The 17,034-nt window shown below is 34.0% G+C and overlaps 3 protein-coding genes across 13 annotated transcripts in view; 1 reads left to right on the forward strand and 2 right to left on the reverse strand.

Annotated features, from left to right (window-relative positions):
• The first annotated feature begins 48 nt into the window (after window positions 1-48).
• LOC149475971 (ribosome assembly protein METTL17, mitochondrial) lies at window positions 49-1,455 on the forward strand. Its single transcript, XM_089713166.1, has one exon. The coding sequence runs from the start codon at window positions 102-104 to the stop codon at window positions 1,428-1,430; it is 1,329 nt and encodes a 442-aa protein (XP_089569292.1). The 5' UTR covers window positions 49-101; the 3' UTR covers window positions 1,431-1,455.
• A 319-nt stretch (window positions 1,456-1,774) lies between these two features.
• Window positions 1,775-3,563, reverse strand: Tapdelta (Translocon-associated protein delta). Its single transcript, XM_089713117.1, has 3 exons — window positions 3,217-3,563; window positions 2,298-2,454; window positions 1,775-1,915 (listed from the first exon to the last, which is right to left on the reverse strand). Exons 1-3 carry the CDS (start codon window positions 3,463-3,465, stop codon window positions 1,815-1,817), a joined length of 507 nt encoding a protein of 168 aa, XP_089569243.1. The 5' UTR covers window positions 3,466-3,563; the 3' UTR covers window positions 1,775-1,814.
• A 1,827-nt stretch (window positions 3,564-5,390) lies between these two features.
• LOC149475973 (LIM domain-binding protein 2-like) overlaps window positions 5,391-17,034 on the reverse strand; it is a 54,099-nt gene continuing 42,455 nt past the window's right edge. For all 11 annotated transcript variants that reach the window (XM_089713045.1, XM_089713046.1, XM_089713053.1 and 8 more), the window contains exons 3-9: window positions 13,236-13,311; window positions 9,924-10,026; window positions 8,988-9,160; window positions 7,953-8,153; window positions 7,243-7,366; window positions 6,251-6,369; window positions 5,391-5,610 (exon numbers count right to left, since the gene is read on the reverse strand). In XM_089713045.1, coding sequence (XP_089569171.1) covers window positions 5,446-5,610; window positions 6,251-6,369; window positions 7,243-7,366; window positions 7,953-8,153; window positions 8,988-9,160; window positions 9,924-10,026; window positions 13,236-13,311 — 961 coding nt within the window. In that variant the 3' untranslated portion in view covers window positions 5,391-5,445. The remainder of the gene's footprint in view (window positions 5,611-6,250; window positions 6,370-7,242; window positions 7,367-7,952; window positions 8,154-8,987; window positions 9,161-9,923; window positions 10,027-13,235; window positions 13,312-17,034) is intronic.

Consider the following 17,034-nt stretch of genomic DNA (forward strand, 5'->3'; position numbering starts at 1 on the left):
TATACTGTCAAATCCCAGCTGACATTTGCCGGTATTTAATTTCCAAACGTCAAATCCAGTATTTCCGATTTCGAGGTTATGATAAGTAAACAATAATAAAAATGTTTAGAAGGTTAAGATATTCGCAGTTATCCGCGTTTTACGCTAATTATGCAACAAAAGTAGAAATTGATGCAAATATCAGAGATGGTTTTGAATCAAAACAATATAAGCCGCGAAACCACCCTGGAAGAACCAAAGTCAAAGTGGCCACAATACCTCCTGTAATTCAAAAAGCAATTAAAATTGTTTTAGACGATAATGGTGCCAAAATGTACTTAGAAGAAAGTGAAAAATTAGCCAATTACTTAAACTCGCGACATCTACCACCGGAAGACGGAGAAATTCAAGAAAAAACTGCGAAAATCTACAATAGTGTTTCTGAAAATTATTACACCAAACTGAACCTAGACAACCAAGAGTTGACTGAAGACGAAAAATACAAACACGATAAACATATTCAAAGCAAAGTGTTCAATATATTGAAGAAAAACGTGTATTCTTGGGGTAATATTTCATACGACAAGCCTACTTGCTTACAGTATTTATTAGCCAGAGCCGCGCCTGAATATGCTGTCCTATTAAGAGTTTTAGATGAAATAAAACGAAAACTACCAGACTATAAGCCTAGAAGCTTCTTCGACTTCGGCTCCGGCGTAGGTACAGGGACCTGGGCCGTAAACACCGTATGGCCTGGCGATATCTTCGAATATTTTACTGTAGACACTTCGATACATATGAACGACTTGGCCAGATTGTTACTTTGTCATGGTAAAGATAATGTAGAAATGCCCTACAAGGCTTACTTTCAACGACAGTTCCTTCCCGCATCATCAGATATTAAGTACAATATAGTGTTATCAGCATTCTCATTCTTTGAACTGCCAAGTATGAAAAGCCGATTAGAAACTATACAGAAGCTGTGGAATAAAACGGAAGACTTTCTCATTTTAATTGAACAAGGGACGAACGCTGGTTTCCGAGTAGTCAATGAAGCTAGAGAATTTGTTCTAAGCATAACGGAAGAACAAAACAAGGGACACGTTTTTGCTCCCTGTCCCAACGACCAAATCTGTCCGCGGTTCCTCGAACAAAAGACTCCGTGCAATTTTCTGATGAAATACGAAACCTTGGGTTATCCGACGAAAGTTGAATTGTTTGGCGAACTTTTTAGTTACGTTATATTAAGGAAAGGTGAACGGCCAGCTAACGATCCCCAATGGCCAAGAATTGTTAGGGCTCCTTTAGTACGATCTGGGCATACTATTTGTAGATTATGTACGAAAGAAGGAGAATTGAAGGAAATTATATTTTCGAAAAGTAAATTTGATCAAACTACGTATAGATGTGCTAGATCGAGTAACTGGGGGGATGAGTTGCCTGTTAAATAAATTGTAAATCAATAATTTGGTCTTTTATTTATTAATTTTTAAATCCAGTTTTAATTTAGTAATCATTTTTTATTAGATTTCTACAGTTGAAAAGATAATGTTTGAATCTCACTTCATTATCACTTTTTTTTAGGTTACTTGAGAAATAGAAATGAAATAATTTTTATATGCAATTTACACTGGTTTGAAATTATTGTTGTATATTGATACTTTACTGATTTAGAAAATATTGATTAAATATTTAAAATTAAATATTTTTTTCATTTTTGGTTTAACCCAGAATAACAATCAGAAAAATATCATAAAAACTTTCAAATTACATGGTGTAAAAAAAAAACAACATGTACATAAATTAGAAATTTATTATCTACAAATAATTAACAATTACGCTAAAATGTTTCCCTTGTTACGGAGTGCTGTGTAGGCGACGACAACGGACAGCACTGTAGCGAGGACTTCCGAGTTCACCCAGGGACCAGAGTAACCTTGAAAATAATAATAAAAAATTAAAATAACAATTTTTGAATAAATTATAAAAGGTTAGATATATAGAATTACTAGTGAAAATGAGATTTCTTTTAGAATAGAAAAATTTCGATCACAAAGCAGAAGAACTTGCGTCTTTCTGCAATTATTCTGGTAGTAAAAACTTTGAATTGGCTTCATTTTTTGTGTAATAGAACAATTTTTAGTTGTTAATAATAGTCACAAAAGTAACAAGATACCCGAGAAAGGACATAGGATAGGTTTTATCCCGGAAATACCATGGGAACGGGAAATATGCAGGATTTTCTTTGACTATGCCATATGCGATAATAATTTTAGAAGTATTTATTTTTCAATACACTTGCTACAATCTATACTCACTTCCCGGGTGGTTCAACTGTATAGCCAACAGAGGAGCGACGCTAGCGGCGGGGTCGCTGCGTCTCGCGCGACGGAGGGACGCGAAGCCCTCCTCATCCATGATGTGGATCTCGTGGACTCCCGCACGAGCCTTGGAGGGCTCTTCTGTCCACGATACCTGGAAAATGCAATTGATATATGAAAATTGTATTGATTATACTATGGTTTCGTTAATCTTATTATGTTTTCTATATGGAAATTACTAGCTTAACAATTACAATACATGCATTGTGTGTTCGTGTTATAGAAAGTTAAAGCGAAGATGTGGTCCAATTCTGTTAATTCAGTTAAAAATCCAAAAATTTTATATAATAGGTCAGAATTTTTTTTTAATTCTAAATAAATAAATTGGGTATACATTGTAAATCTGTTTCACAAATCGTTTTTCATATAAGTAGGTGATCAACCATCTGTGACCTGACCAAGCAAAACATTATTTACTTCTCAGTAATCTTTATCACGAATCAATTAGATAGCTAGTAATAATATAAATATAAGCAATACATTTTATGACGTTTTATTACGAGAAAGTGTAATAGCCAGAAATCTATCTAAGTAAAAGTTGTATAATAAGTAAAAGTTGTTACTTATATTATAAACAGTCAACTGAATATACAATAGCTATTCTATTAATATTTAAAACATGATTTAATATACAGTACCTGCAAAACTTACGAAAGATTTTTTACGAATTCAAGTGACTGTATTGTTATTTGTTTAAAACAATGAATAATAATAACTTTCTAATACCTTCGATCGATTATTTTTGCTAAGAGCGATTCAAAAACTATAAAAACCGAAAGACGGTAACCAGAAATTGACGAAATTGTTAACTTTCTATTCTGAACTTGCGATACAATCAGACAAAATTTTTACTAACCTGATATTTGTTTTCGCCGATACGAGCTGCAGTCAAAGATTTTCCATCAACTTCGGCGTATAAAGCGTAGTTTTCTGGCAGGGGATTATCACATTTCAGCGTAAATTCTGTGATATAAGCTATTTGTGTTACCACCGTCGCATCCAAACTTGTGAAAGAAGCGGCTTCTACTTGGGGATTTTGGCAGCTTTGCGCTAAAGTTGAGCTGGCGGCAATAGCCAGAATTGTGAACAAATATTTTGTGACCATTTTGCAGTCTTTTGAGTTAATTTTCTAACAAAAATTCGATTAAAACCGGAGCAGTGGTTGTACTGCCCTCCACGTAGCGTAATGAAATGTGCGGTGCGTTCTAATTGTGGTAAACAGTAAACGTCAAAAGTGAAGGGCATCAAGTTTCAATTATTTATATTAATTGAAAAATTATTTCATTTTAGACGATAAGCCTAGAACTATCTATAAACTACTCTAGTTAATCTAAATAAATACTAAAATATTTTTTAAACGTTCTTGCTAAGAAGAAACTTTTATGCATCATGGTTTTAAGATGTCGTGTTGGAACACACTCTGTAACATCAGCGATGACGTGTGGACAAATGTCAGATGATTAAGTAAAATGGTCGCGTTCATAATTTTCTTAGATTGTATGTTGAAATTTTTAAATAAAAATTAAAAAATTTTTAAATAAAAATTATGCAGTTTATATATTCGGATCATGGATTCGGATGAATAAAAAAGTAGATCCTATGTGTATGTTATATCTACGCTACGCACCAGTGTTTTTACTATTAATAAAACTGATATGGGTACTTACACAAAAAAGCCGCGAGGTGCTCGTAATGAATTTTTACAGATTTTTTTCGGTTCGACTCCCGGGAATGGCAAGTGAATTTCTAGAAATCATTGAATACAGTATATCTTTCTTTTAAAAAATAGGGCCAAATGTTATTTGAATAAACTTTCTATCTACCGTATTCAAAGTACTTTCCCTTCAAATTACTTTCAAACTACAAAGTTAGACTGTATTTTCCCGTAGGTCTTAGGCAGGTTAAATGACCTGTGATTATTCTCCAAGTTTTCTATGGATAAACAACTAGGAATATCACAAAGAATATCGATATAAATTACTATCTTGAAATTTCTATGTAACCATAATATGTAACCTATCAACAGCTCTGATTCTGTCTGAATGTTTATTTCCTTATTTAGTTATTATCACGCTTATATTAGCTTCACCTATATGTTTGTATGTAACGGATTCGTTTAGAGAGATTAGACTCCATTTTAAATGGGCAGATTATATTCTTTTGTACACATATAATGTTATTTTAGATTTTAAGTGTATTTTTAATGGTTTAGTAAATAAATGAATAATAAATAAAATAAATAAACATATCAAGGACCGGTAACAATACAAAAATTTCATGAGTTTGTATGTACACACAAATATATCATAAAAAATGACAAAAAAACCTGGATTTTAATCATTTTTTGGGACAAAGTTCAATAAAACACGTGAGTATCCGTAAAGGCCTATATTTATTTATTTATATCGACATATCCGAGGGCTGGGTGTCAGTGGATGCCGGGGGAGGCGGGGAGCGGGTTGCTCCACTCCACCTCGTCCCCCTCGTGTTGTGTGTTATACATCTTATAGTATTTTTACTATGTACACACCATTTTATCAATGAAACATGACAAAAAAATCGTATTATTTTCACATTTTAACTCCTTTTTAGGTGTTTTTATTATGTACAGACCATTTTATCATTGAAAAATGATAAAAAATCTGGATTGTTTACATTTAAAAAAAAAACGCAATAAAACACTTGTGTATCCGTAAAGGCCTATATTTATTTATTTATATCGACATATCCGAGGGCTGGGTGTCAGTGGTTGCCGGGGGGTGTCTTGGCGGGGGAGGCGGGGGGCGGGTTGCTCCACTCCACCCCGTCCCCCTCGTATTGTGTGTTATACCTCTCATTGTAGTTTTTAAGTATTATTACTATGTACACAACATTTTATCAATGAAAAAAGACAAAAAATCGTATTATTTTCACATTTTAACTCCTTTTTAAGTGTTTTTATTATGTACACACCAATTTATCATAGAAAAATGACAAAAAAATCTGGATTTTTTCATTTTTTGGGACAAAAAGCGCAATAAAACACTTGAGTATCCGTAAAGGCCTATATTTATTTATTTATATCGACATATCCGAGGGCTGGGTGTCAGTGGTTGCCGGGGGGTGTCTTGGCGGGGGAGGCGGGGGGTGGGTTGCTCCACTCCACCCCGTCCCCCTCGTATTGTGTGTTCTCGAGTCTGGTTATCAGCCGTTCGTCTTCGTCGCCGAACTCACCCCCCATGAGGGAGGGTTCGCCGACCACCATTACGTCCTGGAACAATATGTTTGATTATGATACATGTTTATCATATACTACGAATATTATAAATGCGAAAAGTTTGTGAGGATGGATGTATGACGCGTATGTTTGTTTGTTACGAAGTCTTTTGTATTGCATACAAGTCTCTTTAACTATAATACTAAATATATAATAATAGAATGATAGAAACATAGAATACTAAATCTCTTTTTTTTCTTCAATATTTAAGAATGGAATGGTGTAATTATTTATTTATTACTAAATTCAAGTTTAATTATCACATCGATCGATTTTTTTTAGAGACAAGTAGGTGATCAGCCTGAGAGACATTTTTGTTCGTCTCCACCGGGAATAGAACCTAGGACTCCTCGGTGCTCGCTCACGCGTCAACCACTATACCAAGGAGGCGGTCATAGATCTAACTGTAGCAAATCATTATTGAAGTGAAAACTTCTTTAGCGGCGTTGAGCACTTTTTCTGTAATAGGTATAAAATCTTAAACTCGCGTCAGGACACGTGACCTGATCGAAAAAGCGTAAGACGGATGGATATGAAACATGCTCAACGTTAATAATCAAGTTTTCACTTCTGCCGGCACTCCCGGAGTGCAACCCGTCTTTTTTTTACTCTTTTATCCCTAAACTATACGCACCTGTGAGGCTAAACTGAAGTTGGGTCCGGGCGATCTCTTCTTGGCGGGCGCGGGCGGAGCTGCGTTCGCGCCCGCGCTGCCCTTGCGCTTGCGTCGTTTGCTTGCTGGCCGCTGCGATTCTGTTTATATTATATTATATGATATGATATGATGAATATGTAGTTAAATAATAATTTGTGTACATTGTAATAGAAGCCCACGATGTTAATTAATGTGGATTTACTCGAGCCTCACACGAACCCATTAGAATTGGTATAGTAGACGATAACTAGAAAATAAGTCCTATAATGTTTCCACTTTTAGCGTTGGGAATACGATTTTTAATTTTTAAAAACTTGAAAAATAAAAAAAAGTTGTGTGGTTTTATGAAACCACGGTAAAAGTGAAACTGTTCGAACGGTTCCGAACACTGCTTTGTGTAGCGCATGTCGCGTGACGGTCGGCTGCCGAGTAGGTATACCTACTGACGATACACGCGACATGCGCTACACAGACCAAACAGTTTGAGACGATGTAATAAAAGTTTCACTTTAAAAAGTGGCATAGAAATAACAGTTCGTTAGATATTGATATTTTACATGCTCTTGGACGTCGCGTCCCTATAAAATAAACGTTAGATGATTTAAGTGGTGATTTCGTTCGGCTATGAAGAATGGATCAAAAATTAAAGTAGCATTACTTGAGCAGTGAGCACGTCAGATTTAGGTATGGGGATTTAGGTTAGGGTGTTAATTACAATATAATAGGTTCCAATTTCGCTAATCTGACAATTTGAGCGCAACCTTAGCAAATGTGGAATTTTTAAATGTTCCGGTGGGCCCTCTGAGTACACCCACCCACCAATATTAACTGCTCATAACATATTTTTAACATTTACCACCGATTCGGAAAGCAGTATCTATGGACAAGAATCGGCAAGAAACTCCATAGTTGCTATTTATTTTTTAATCCAAAAAAAAAAAATTGTGAAGATATTATATATAATAACTCACCAGGCGGCGCCACCATCCTCTGCCACTTTTGGAAGAGCGTCGTCTTGAGACAATCTCTTGGGGATAACGCATACGCCTTGTGTCGAGACATTAGTTCCTGCATCGGCTCCAGGATTACGCATAACTGAAATATTTTAAAAGGAAATTAATTCAATGAATAAAAACAGGAATAGTAGATATCAGTCATATAATGACCTCTTATTTCTTACGCCGTGAATTAAACTGACTCGCAAATTCTGACTGACCGGTTGGCTTGGTGGCCCTGTCTTCCAAGCTAGAGGTTGTGGGTTCGATTCCCACCCGGGCAAATATTTGTGTGATGAACATAGATGATTGCTCTGTGTCTGGGTGTTACATAATATCTATATAAGTACATATTTATTTAAAATTATATAATATGTATGTTTATCAGCCATCTGGTTCCCATAACACAAGCGAAAGCTTAGTATCAGATCGTGCCGTGTGTGGAAATTGTCCTGAAATATTTATTTATTTATTCATATTATGATCGCAATAACCAGCCATGGTTAATTTTGGTCGAGGGCCGCATGGTTAGAGTACCAGGATACCATAAACATAGTATGTAGATGGACACTAACTACTACTTTACTCTTTCTACCAAACTCATCCCTAAGTAGTAGACCGAAGGGTACCAGGACACCATAAGCGTGCAGAAGGTAGATCAATGTTTCTTGCTGCAGGAAACTCACCCGTAAATAGTTAAGCGTAGAGTTAGTGATCCCCTGGCGGGTGATGTTCTTCGCCAGCTGGTCGAGTGCCGCATGGTCCGGGGGGTGCACAGCCTGTCGCGGTATGAGCTCACGGTGTGCTCTAACCGCCATGTGCCACGATTTGATCCGCATTAAATCGTCGAACGTGAATTCCAGGATTAATCGCCCTTCTGTGCACACCTGGAAGTAGAAAATTTTGTTGAGTTTGGGAACAATTTCATGTAACTAATTAGACGGCAATTAGATATAACATTATGTTAAACCATATTTCTAAGCGAATGATTAAATATTTATGTTGTAATTAAACATTTTCACGTTTTTGGAAAACTGATTTATTGCTATTTTATGATGAAAAAAAATTGGTTGTTTGTAAAGTAGGTTTACGATCGAGATGTTTACGTAATAACGTCTTATTGGTGGCAGCGCTCGAGATGAGACGGGAGATCGGTCCGTCTCTCTCTCGTTATACCTGCGATCGCGCTCGTGAGGTTTTGGTGTGACACAAGTTTCTGAACATGTCACCCGACTAAAACGATTTTAAAAACGTTATCACGTTAAAAAGACCTTGTCCATGCTTGAAGTTACGTACTTCAATTATAACAAAATGGAAGAAATGAGCCAACAAGTAGATTTTTTTATAATTTAAGTTTGTTTCAAACAACGTATTGAATCGCAAGCATATGTGTTTGAAATGAAGTTTTTAACGAGCCTATAATTTTTTAAGACATTTTTTTTGACAAATTGGTTGTTAATAATAATTGTATTCCCATGTGCGTACTGAGTTACCATCGTAATTATATATGTGTGTTACTTTTGTGTCGCCTTATTTTTTATTTTCATGTTGTTAATTAAATAATAATAACTAGGCTAATTCGCTTTATTTCGCTATTAAGTAACAGGACAACATATTAAGCACCCATTAGATTCTAAAAAGGTTTTTTTAGTAGGAATTACATAGTTTAAATGTGTTGGAAGTACCAGGAGACCATAACCAATAAGTAGATGTTAACCCACCTTAGTGAACATCGGTTTCCCGTGATGCGTGACCATCGTACAGTGGTCGCAGTCGAGTGTGATGCTTGTGTTGTGAAACGACTCCTTCGGCTGTCGCATTGTATAGTACAGTTCTGACACTCCCCCCTCGTATATACTGCGAAAGTATCGCGGTATGAGTGTCCTTCCTATCGCTGGAATTGAGAAAATTGTATATTAGTATGAGTTATCATAACAATTATATTGTTATATTAGTGCATGTTTTTTAGAATTCACTAGCTGTGCCGCGCGGTTTCAGTTGACGAAACCACGGGCATTTTCATAATTTTGTAGCTTACTAGCTTAGTTTTTGTCTAAAAGTAAACAAATTGTTTAGTTAAGTATTTAGAGGTGCAAAAGAAAGATTTAAACCTTCCTCTGGTACCACTATTGATATTAAAAATACCGCATCAATATCAGTTGCCTAGTTTTTAGATTTTATGCATAGTACATAGTGACAAATAGACGGCCGGCCATTTTGTCTTAAACTATGTATTTGACTATTATTCTAGCATGTACAGCACTAAGTATCATCAAAATCCGTTAAGAAGTTTTAGTCTTAAAGAGTAACAAACATACATCTTTCCTCACAAACTTCTCTTCCGGTTATATTATTACATACTATACTTACTATCTTTCCGCCCGCGGCCCGCTTTTCCTTAAACCTAATAAATTATATACTAAAACATTCCTCATCACTCTATTAGAAAAAACCGGATCAAAATTCGTTGTATAGTTTTAAAGATTTAAGCATACATAGGGACAGAGAAAGCGACTTTGTTTTATACTATGTAGTGATTAGTATTCAGACATCATTAACTTATTGTGGGGTATAGGTCAAATGCTTTTCACACCTCTCATATCAATAAAAATGTTCAAACTAATTAAAAAAATAATAATAAATAATTAAAAACTCACTATATCTTTTGGGCCCATCTTCTAAACAGAATGTGAGTGTGAGCGTCGCGTCGTCTTCAAAAAACTCCGTCGCGAACGCGTCCCACCATAAATTGTCAGAGTCCTGAAATGTTTGGGAAATTCATCATTATATTGCAATTATGAAATTATTAACATATTATATAACTATTATCTATATAAGTATTTATTTAAAATTATATATATTTGTTTATCAGCCATCTGGTTTCCACAATACAAGCGAAAGCTTAGTATGGGATCAGATCGTGCCGTGTGTGAAAATTGTCCTGAAATATTTATTTAATTAATTATCTATAACTGTGCATTTTGATTATTTTATGTATGAACCCACAAAGGTTTAAAATAAAATTGTAATCCTAAGCCTCCATTATACTGAAAAAGTCCTATACAAAAATGTTAAGCGTTCTTAAACATTACCACAGCTACAGGCACACAAAAACAGACATATTAAAAAAAATATTTTGGAATGTTTTCAATTTCATTCTTTGTAGTCAATATAAATTTTATATTACTATTAGTTAATAATAAACATTCTACATTAGAGCGTTTTCAAAAAAAAGTGTACCCCTCACTTTCGGCCTGTCCCCTGTGTTTCAAGTCGAATAACAAGTAAAATTTATATGATGGCTAATTATTTTAATGCTTGAAAAGTATTAAATACATCATAATTTGATAAATGCAAACAATTAATTCACGGAAACATTGCGTACTATTTTTTAAATAATCATTTTTAAAACTAAAGTGTCAGTTTTTGGCGTGTCCCCATCCAAGTTCTTCGATGTTAGAGAAGCGATTCTAAAAAGTTTTATACCAAGGTACCATAAGTTTTAGTGTCGTCTAAAAGTACATTTATTTGCGAATCGTCGCATGTAGTTCATAATTAAGGCCTTATAATCGTTTAAAAGCAATTTGATTTCCAAAAATATCTTAAAAAGTGGTACCGACCGGACATGTCGGGTTTATCACGGCTAATAATGCCACTTACAAATTTTAGATTACTATTTGAATTTTATAAATGGCAAAATTATCGTTTACTTTCACCGTCCGCCAATTTAAAAAAGCTTATTTTCAAATACAGTTCGAGTAAAACAGACGTGTTTTGTGTGTGCAACGGCCGTTGCAATTTCTACTGTCTGGTTTGAGACATATTATTACTTGATACAGGTAAGTAAACATCGTTTAAATACTTTCAGAAGATGAGCAATATATTCATTAACCGTTATTTACATTTGATAATCAGTGTAGGCACATTTTTTCGTCAGAATATAATTTTGACTAAAAACTGAAAAGAAAACGTCACGTCAGTTTTGCAACATTTTGCTTCGTGACCTATAGGCTGACAAGAAAAGTCGCAAAACTGCAGCATAAAGCCAAGTCTAGATTGTCATTGTAATATTCTTCATAATTTTTATAATTTTTTCATATTTTTAGGTTTCACTAATCTCGGGACCAAAAAGGACATGTTTAATTTGCAAAAAATGGTATTGCAATGAATGCGTTGGTCAGCAGGTATACCCTGAATACATAATATGTGATACATGTATGGAAAGTTAAAAGGTGTAGGTAGTGTAACTCTGAGTTTTACCCTAAAATTGATACTGTGTCAAACTGTGTGTTGGTGTATTTTTTTTATGAGACTAAAATAAAATTTTTGTAAACGTATTCTCGGTTTTATTTTAACCATGTTAATTGGATTCAATATAAACCTAGCCTTATAAAAAATGGTCTATCGGTTTTGCGACAGTCCCCCGTTTTGCGACAAGAAAAATTTTAGTTTTTACATTTTTTTATTATAAGGGACACAAATAATTTGATTTCAATATTGAAAATGGTTTAACTGTTCCGAAATAAAATAATCACTTTGCCGATTTTAATCGAAATGTATTAAGTATCGTAAAAGTAACGGCTACTTTGGCATCAGCTGTGGCAAAACAGAACTTAAAGCTAGTTTAATAGGAATTTTAATTATTTGTCGACTTCAATTTTCTATTTTTTAAATAATGTATGTTATAATCTTCGTAACACAATCAAAATATTTTGCGTCTTTCTTCGTAGTTAATAGTTATATGAGCATTGATGACTGTCGCAAAACTGACACTTTTTTTCACAGTCCCAATTTATTTTAATGATTTCTCGTAAAACAAATTAATCTGCAAGCAATTAAATATAATTTCACTTACTATGATGTATATTTAAAATTTCTAAATCAAAATTTTATTAAAAATGCAACATTTAAAATTTATCCATAAATTCAGCCATGGTACACTTTTTTTTGAAAACGCTCATTAGCAAACTTAAAAAAATACAGTTTTTCAATTTACAAGCAAGCACCAAACTTTAAACACAAACTCTAACAAATAGATGGCGCTTTTATAAAACAACTATATTGACAACTAAACTAGATGTCGCTAGTAGACGTATCGAAGAGACATTCGAAATAAAAGAACATCTTATATATAAAAATGAATCGCAAAATGTGTTGGTAAGCGCATAACTCGAGAACGGCTGAACCGATTTCGATAATTCTTTTTTTATTATATTCCTTGAAGTACGAGGATGGTTTTTATGTAGAGAAAACGTAAATATGTACCACGGGCGAAGCCGGGGCGGACCGCTAGTTCATAATAATTATGTAAATCACATAAAAAATCAGTTTTTTTTAATATACATATTCAATTTTATACTGTATTAATTAATTATAAAGTGTTATTAATTTAGCAACGAAAGCATTACAAAAAAATCTTCAATCACTTCTTTATGTGTTTTTTAATACACTAGCTACGCTCCGCGGTTTTACCCGCGTTGCTCTGCTCCTATTGGTCTAAGCGTGATGATATATAGACTATAGCCTTCCTCGATATATGGGCTATCTAACACCGAAAGAATTTTTCAAATAGGACCAGTAGTTCCTGAGATTAAAGCGTTCAAAGAAACAAACTCTTGCAGTCTTACCACAAAATCTTTAGACAGGGTTTATCTTTAAGCGCGGGTTCTCTTTAATCTGGTTTTGTCGTATTTCACATAGACAACTATAAAGTGACAGAACTTTGGTTTCAAGTTAGACTGAGTTTAAATTGTTCTGTGGTAATACCATTGGGCTTTATAATCTTAATATATTATATAAATCTCGTGTCACAATGTTTGTCCTCAATGGACTCCTAAACCACTTAACCGATTATAATAAAATTCGCACACCATGTGCAGTTCGATCCAACTTGAGAGATAGGATAGTTTAAACATGTAGGTACCACGGGCGAAGCCGGGGCGGACCGCTAGTATTAGTATATATATTACCTCTGTCCTCTGTTGTAGTCTTTTATTGAGCTCATATACTCTGTAATCTGGTTGGCCGAAATACGGCGCGTGCCTCCTGAAATTGAGAAAAAACAAATTAATAACACATATTTTTCAAAGCTGTATAAATACGATCGATTGAAATGCTGAACGTATTTTAATTATTGTTTATATTAAGTTAGACGGAACCGTAGAAAAAACAAATACGATATTACTAGGTATATTAAAGTATAAATCCTTATTTTAGCATTCATTTTTAGTTTTTGTATACAAAAAAAATAGTACCTATAATATGTACGTCTACAATACAATTTACAAACATAATATAGTTACATGTTAAATAGGCGGCCTTATCGCTTACAAGCAGTCTCTGCCAGGCAATCTTTGGATAGGATTTGTTTTGTGAAATAGAATAAGTGAGAAAGAGAATAGTATATTTTTAATTTTTAAAAACTACGCAAAGTCGCGTCTGTAAGCTAGTTATAATTATAAATAAAATTGTTTATATGACACAGTTATTCTTAAATCTAATTCCGCGAACGTATGAATGTTTATATTAATTTTTAGAACGAGTACCGAGAATATTTGATTTAATACATTGTATATTATGTTTTACTAGTTATGCCCCGCGGTTTTACGCTCTTATTGGTCTTAGCGTGATGATATTATAATATATCCTATAGCCTATATTATCTATATGGCCTTATAGCCTTCCTCGATAAATTGGCTATCTAACACACAGTAATTCCTGAGATTAGCGCGTTCGAAAAAACACTCTTCAGCTCTATAATATTAGTATAGATTATAACCACTTATAACTTAAAAAGGTTCAAAGAAAGCACAGAAGGCAATTTCGCGCCAAAAATCCCTATTTTATTTTATCGTTTAAACTTACTACAGAATGTAATTCTTTGTTCTTTAGTGCGTCAGAAAAAATTATATGCAATGTTCTGATACTGAACACCACTGAATACGAGTTTTCGTTTACACTAAAAGATCACGAAAGAATGCTCTTGCTCTAGCTCTAGTTCTAACTTGAATGAATGAATGAAATGAATGAAAAATACTTTATTGTACACCTTATAGAATACATTTTACAAACTTAAAAATATAATATAGCAATGTACAGTAGGCGGCCTTATCGCTGGCAGCGATCTCTACCAGGCAACCCAGAAAAGACGAGGAAAATAGATGAGTCAATAACATGGTGGTGCAAAATAAATAAAAGTGCCAGAATAATATTTTATTATATATATACTATACTATACCTACATATATGCAGCTTACATTATCATATACATACACAAATTCTATGTTCCTTTGATGTAAATACACAGATAAAACTAAAACATAACAAAATCGTAACAACTTAGAAACTTCAACCTATTTTGCAAAAAAAATAAATAAAAAAAAAGACCTACATATACTTTTAAGGTATCGAAACGTTTTAATTCTTATAAATTTTTATTGTCTTAACATTCGAAACATTCCTTGCTAAAACAAACTTTTCGAAGTCTTACAAATTCGCAGAATAAGAATTTTAGACTTATTCAGGGACACGTTTCTAAGACATTATTATTATGAGAAATATTAAAACTCCCAATGGTACAGTGATTAGTTACCTTGTCTATTACTTCAGAGGTTGTCAGTTCGATTCCTAAACTGGCTACACACCTTCTAGGGGCAATTTAGAGAACAGCCCCTGCTTGCCTATACACATCACTATTAAGGAGTCAATTAATGGTGCAATTCCAATATCGCCCCTGCTGCAGGTACGTGAGTAACCGGCTTTACACTACACTGTCAAAGGTAAGTCATACCAACTCAGACACACTTTTGTGGGCTCATGTTTTCACTTTGCTGAAGATCATCATATGATCAAATGCATAGTTTACGATTCTATAAAGGACAGATAATGAATAAATAAATAATAATCCATACTAATATTATAAATGCGAAAGTAACTCTGTCTGTCTGTCTGTTACTCAATCACGCCTAAACTTCTGAACCAATTTGCATGAAATTTAGTATGGAGATATTTTGATACCCGAGAAAGGACATAGGCTACTTTTTATCCCGGGAAAATGACGCAATCCCGAAAATCCCACGGGAACGGGAACTATGCGGGTTTTTCTTTGACTGCGCGGGCGAAGCCGCGGGCGAAAACCTAGTAATAAATAAAATAATAAATTAGCTTCACCTGTATGTTATCTAACCGACTCCTTTAGACTCGATTTAGACCCACTTTAAACCGACAGATGTAATCCAAACTTCGTACACTTATCAAGGACCGGTAACTATACAATAATTTCATGAGTTTATCTTTTTATAGCGTGTTTTTTAAACTATATGTATTATCCATCTAATATTATAAAGTTGAAGAGTTTGTTTGTTTGTTTGAACGCGCTAATCGCGGGAACTACTGGTCCGATTTGAAAAATTATTTCGGTGTTAGATAGGCCATTTATCGAGGAAGGTTATATTATATCATCTCGCTAAGAAGCGGACCAATGCCCAACCAATCCATACTAATATTATAAATGCGAAAGTAACTCTGTCTGTCTGTCTGTTACTCAATAACGCCTTAACTACTGAACCAATTTGCATGAAATTTGGTATAGAGATATATTTTGATACCCGAGAAAGGACATAGGATAGGTTTTATCCCGGAAATCCCACGGGTTTTTCTTTGACTGCGCGAGCGAAGCCGCGGGTAGAAAGCTAGTTTATAATATTAGTAGGATAGATGTCCATAACTTCAACTAAGTATGTACCTAGTGTGTTACTCAAATATGTAATGTATTTGTCTACTTAATAACAAGCGAAGCCAATAAAATAAATTACTATACAATGAATTGATAACCTTAGAGGTGTGTGGCTTCTCCAGATAGCCAATGAACATACATAGTCAATTAAAACTAGCATTTCATCCGGATTCGCTCAGAATATAATGTGGTAAATTTCATACAATCCATCAATTCGATACAAGTATGAAATTTTATCAAATATTGTTCAGCCGTTTCTGCGTGACATTGTTCACTTTAACACACCTGACTTGTATATTATAAGAATATTGAAGCAACAATCTTAATTATAAAATTTATTAAAAAAAATGATTTATTACTACTTGATCAAATTTTGACGAAATCATTCAAAAACTTAGACCCGAAGCTATAAAATTTATTTAATCATTTTAGTTTCTTATTTGGTCTCAAGAGAAATAGAAACAATGAAGCCATTAAAAATATTGATTAAAAAAGTTTATAATTAAACAATTAACGAATTAAAATTTACATTAAAATACTACATATGATGAATAACTTTGACTGTTTTAAACTAGTTACTAATATTATAAAAATGTCGAGTTTCGTATGTCTGAATGGGGTAATCTTCGGAAATACTGATCCGATCATAAAAATTCTTTTACAAACAGAAAGCTACACTATTCAGGAGTGACATAGGCTTTTTGAAGTGAAAACTTCTTTAGCGGCGTTGGGTATAAAATCTTAAACTCGCGTCAGGACACGTGGCCTGATCGAAAAAGCGTAAGACAGTTTTTTTTTAGCCCTTATATTCCATGCGTAAGAGGGATTGCAAAATATCTAACATGCTGAACGTTAATAATCAAGTTTTCACTTCTGCCGGCACTCCCGGAGTGCAACCCGTGTTTTTATTTTCTTGGATCAACGCGGACGAAGCCGCTGGCAAGAGGTTAGTTTATTTTGATCACGAAAGTTTATAACATGAATAAATGAACCATCTCAATAATGAATAAACCAGTTTCGGAGCTTCGAAGGCA

The sequence above is a fragment of the Colias philodice genome, chromosome 29, assembly GCF_061535455.1.
Source record: "Colias philodice isolate Cphi_HAF_F1 chromosome 29, ilColPhil1 Martin Lab GWU primary, whole genome shotgun sequence".
NCBI classification, from domain to species: Eukaryota; Metazoa; Arthropoda; class Insecta; order Lepidoptera; family Pieridae; genus Colias; species Colias philodice.

Bases quoted from the DNA above. Each gene is read 5' to 3' on its own strand.
- Tapdelta (XM_089713117.1), bottom strand. From the start codon at position 3,465: ATGGTCACAAAATATTTGTTCACAATTCTGGCTATTGCCGCCAGCTCA. The intron at 2,455-3,216 runs GTTAGTAAAAAT...TGCATTTTCCAG, and splicing joins TCGGCGAAAACAAATATCAG to GTATCGTGGACAGAAGAGCC. The intron at 1,916-2,297 runs GTGAGTATAGAT...ATTATTTTCAAG, and splicing joins ACAGTTGAACCACCCGGGAA to GTTACTCTGGTCCCTGGGTG.
- LOC149475971 (XM_089713166.1), top strand. From the start codon at position 102: ATGTTTAGAAGGTTAAGATATTCGCAGTTATCCGCGTTTTACGCTAAT.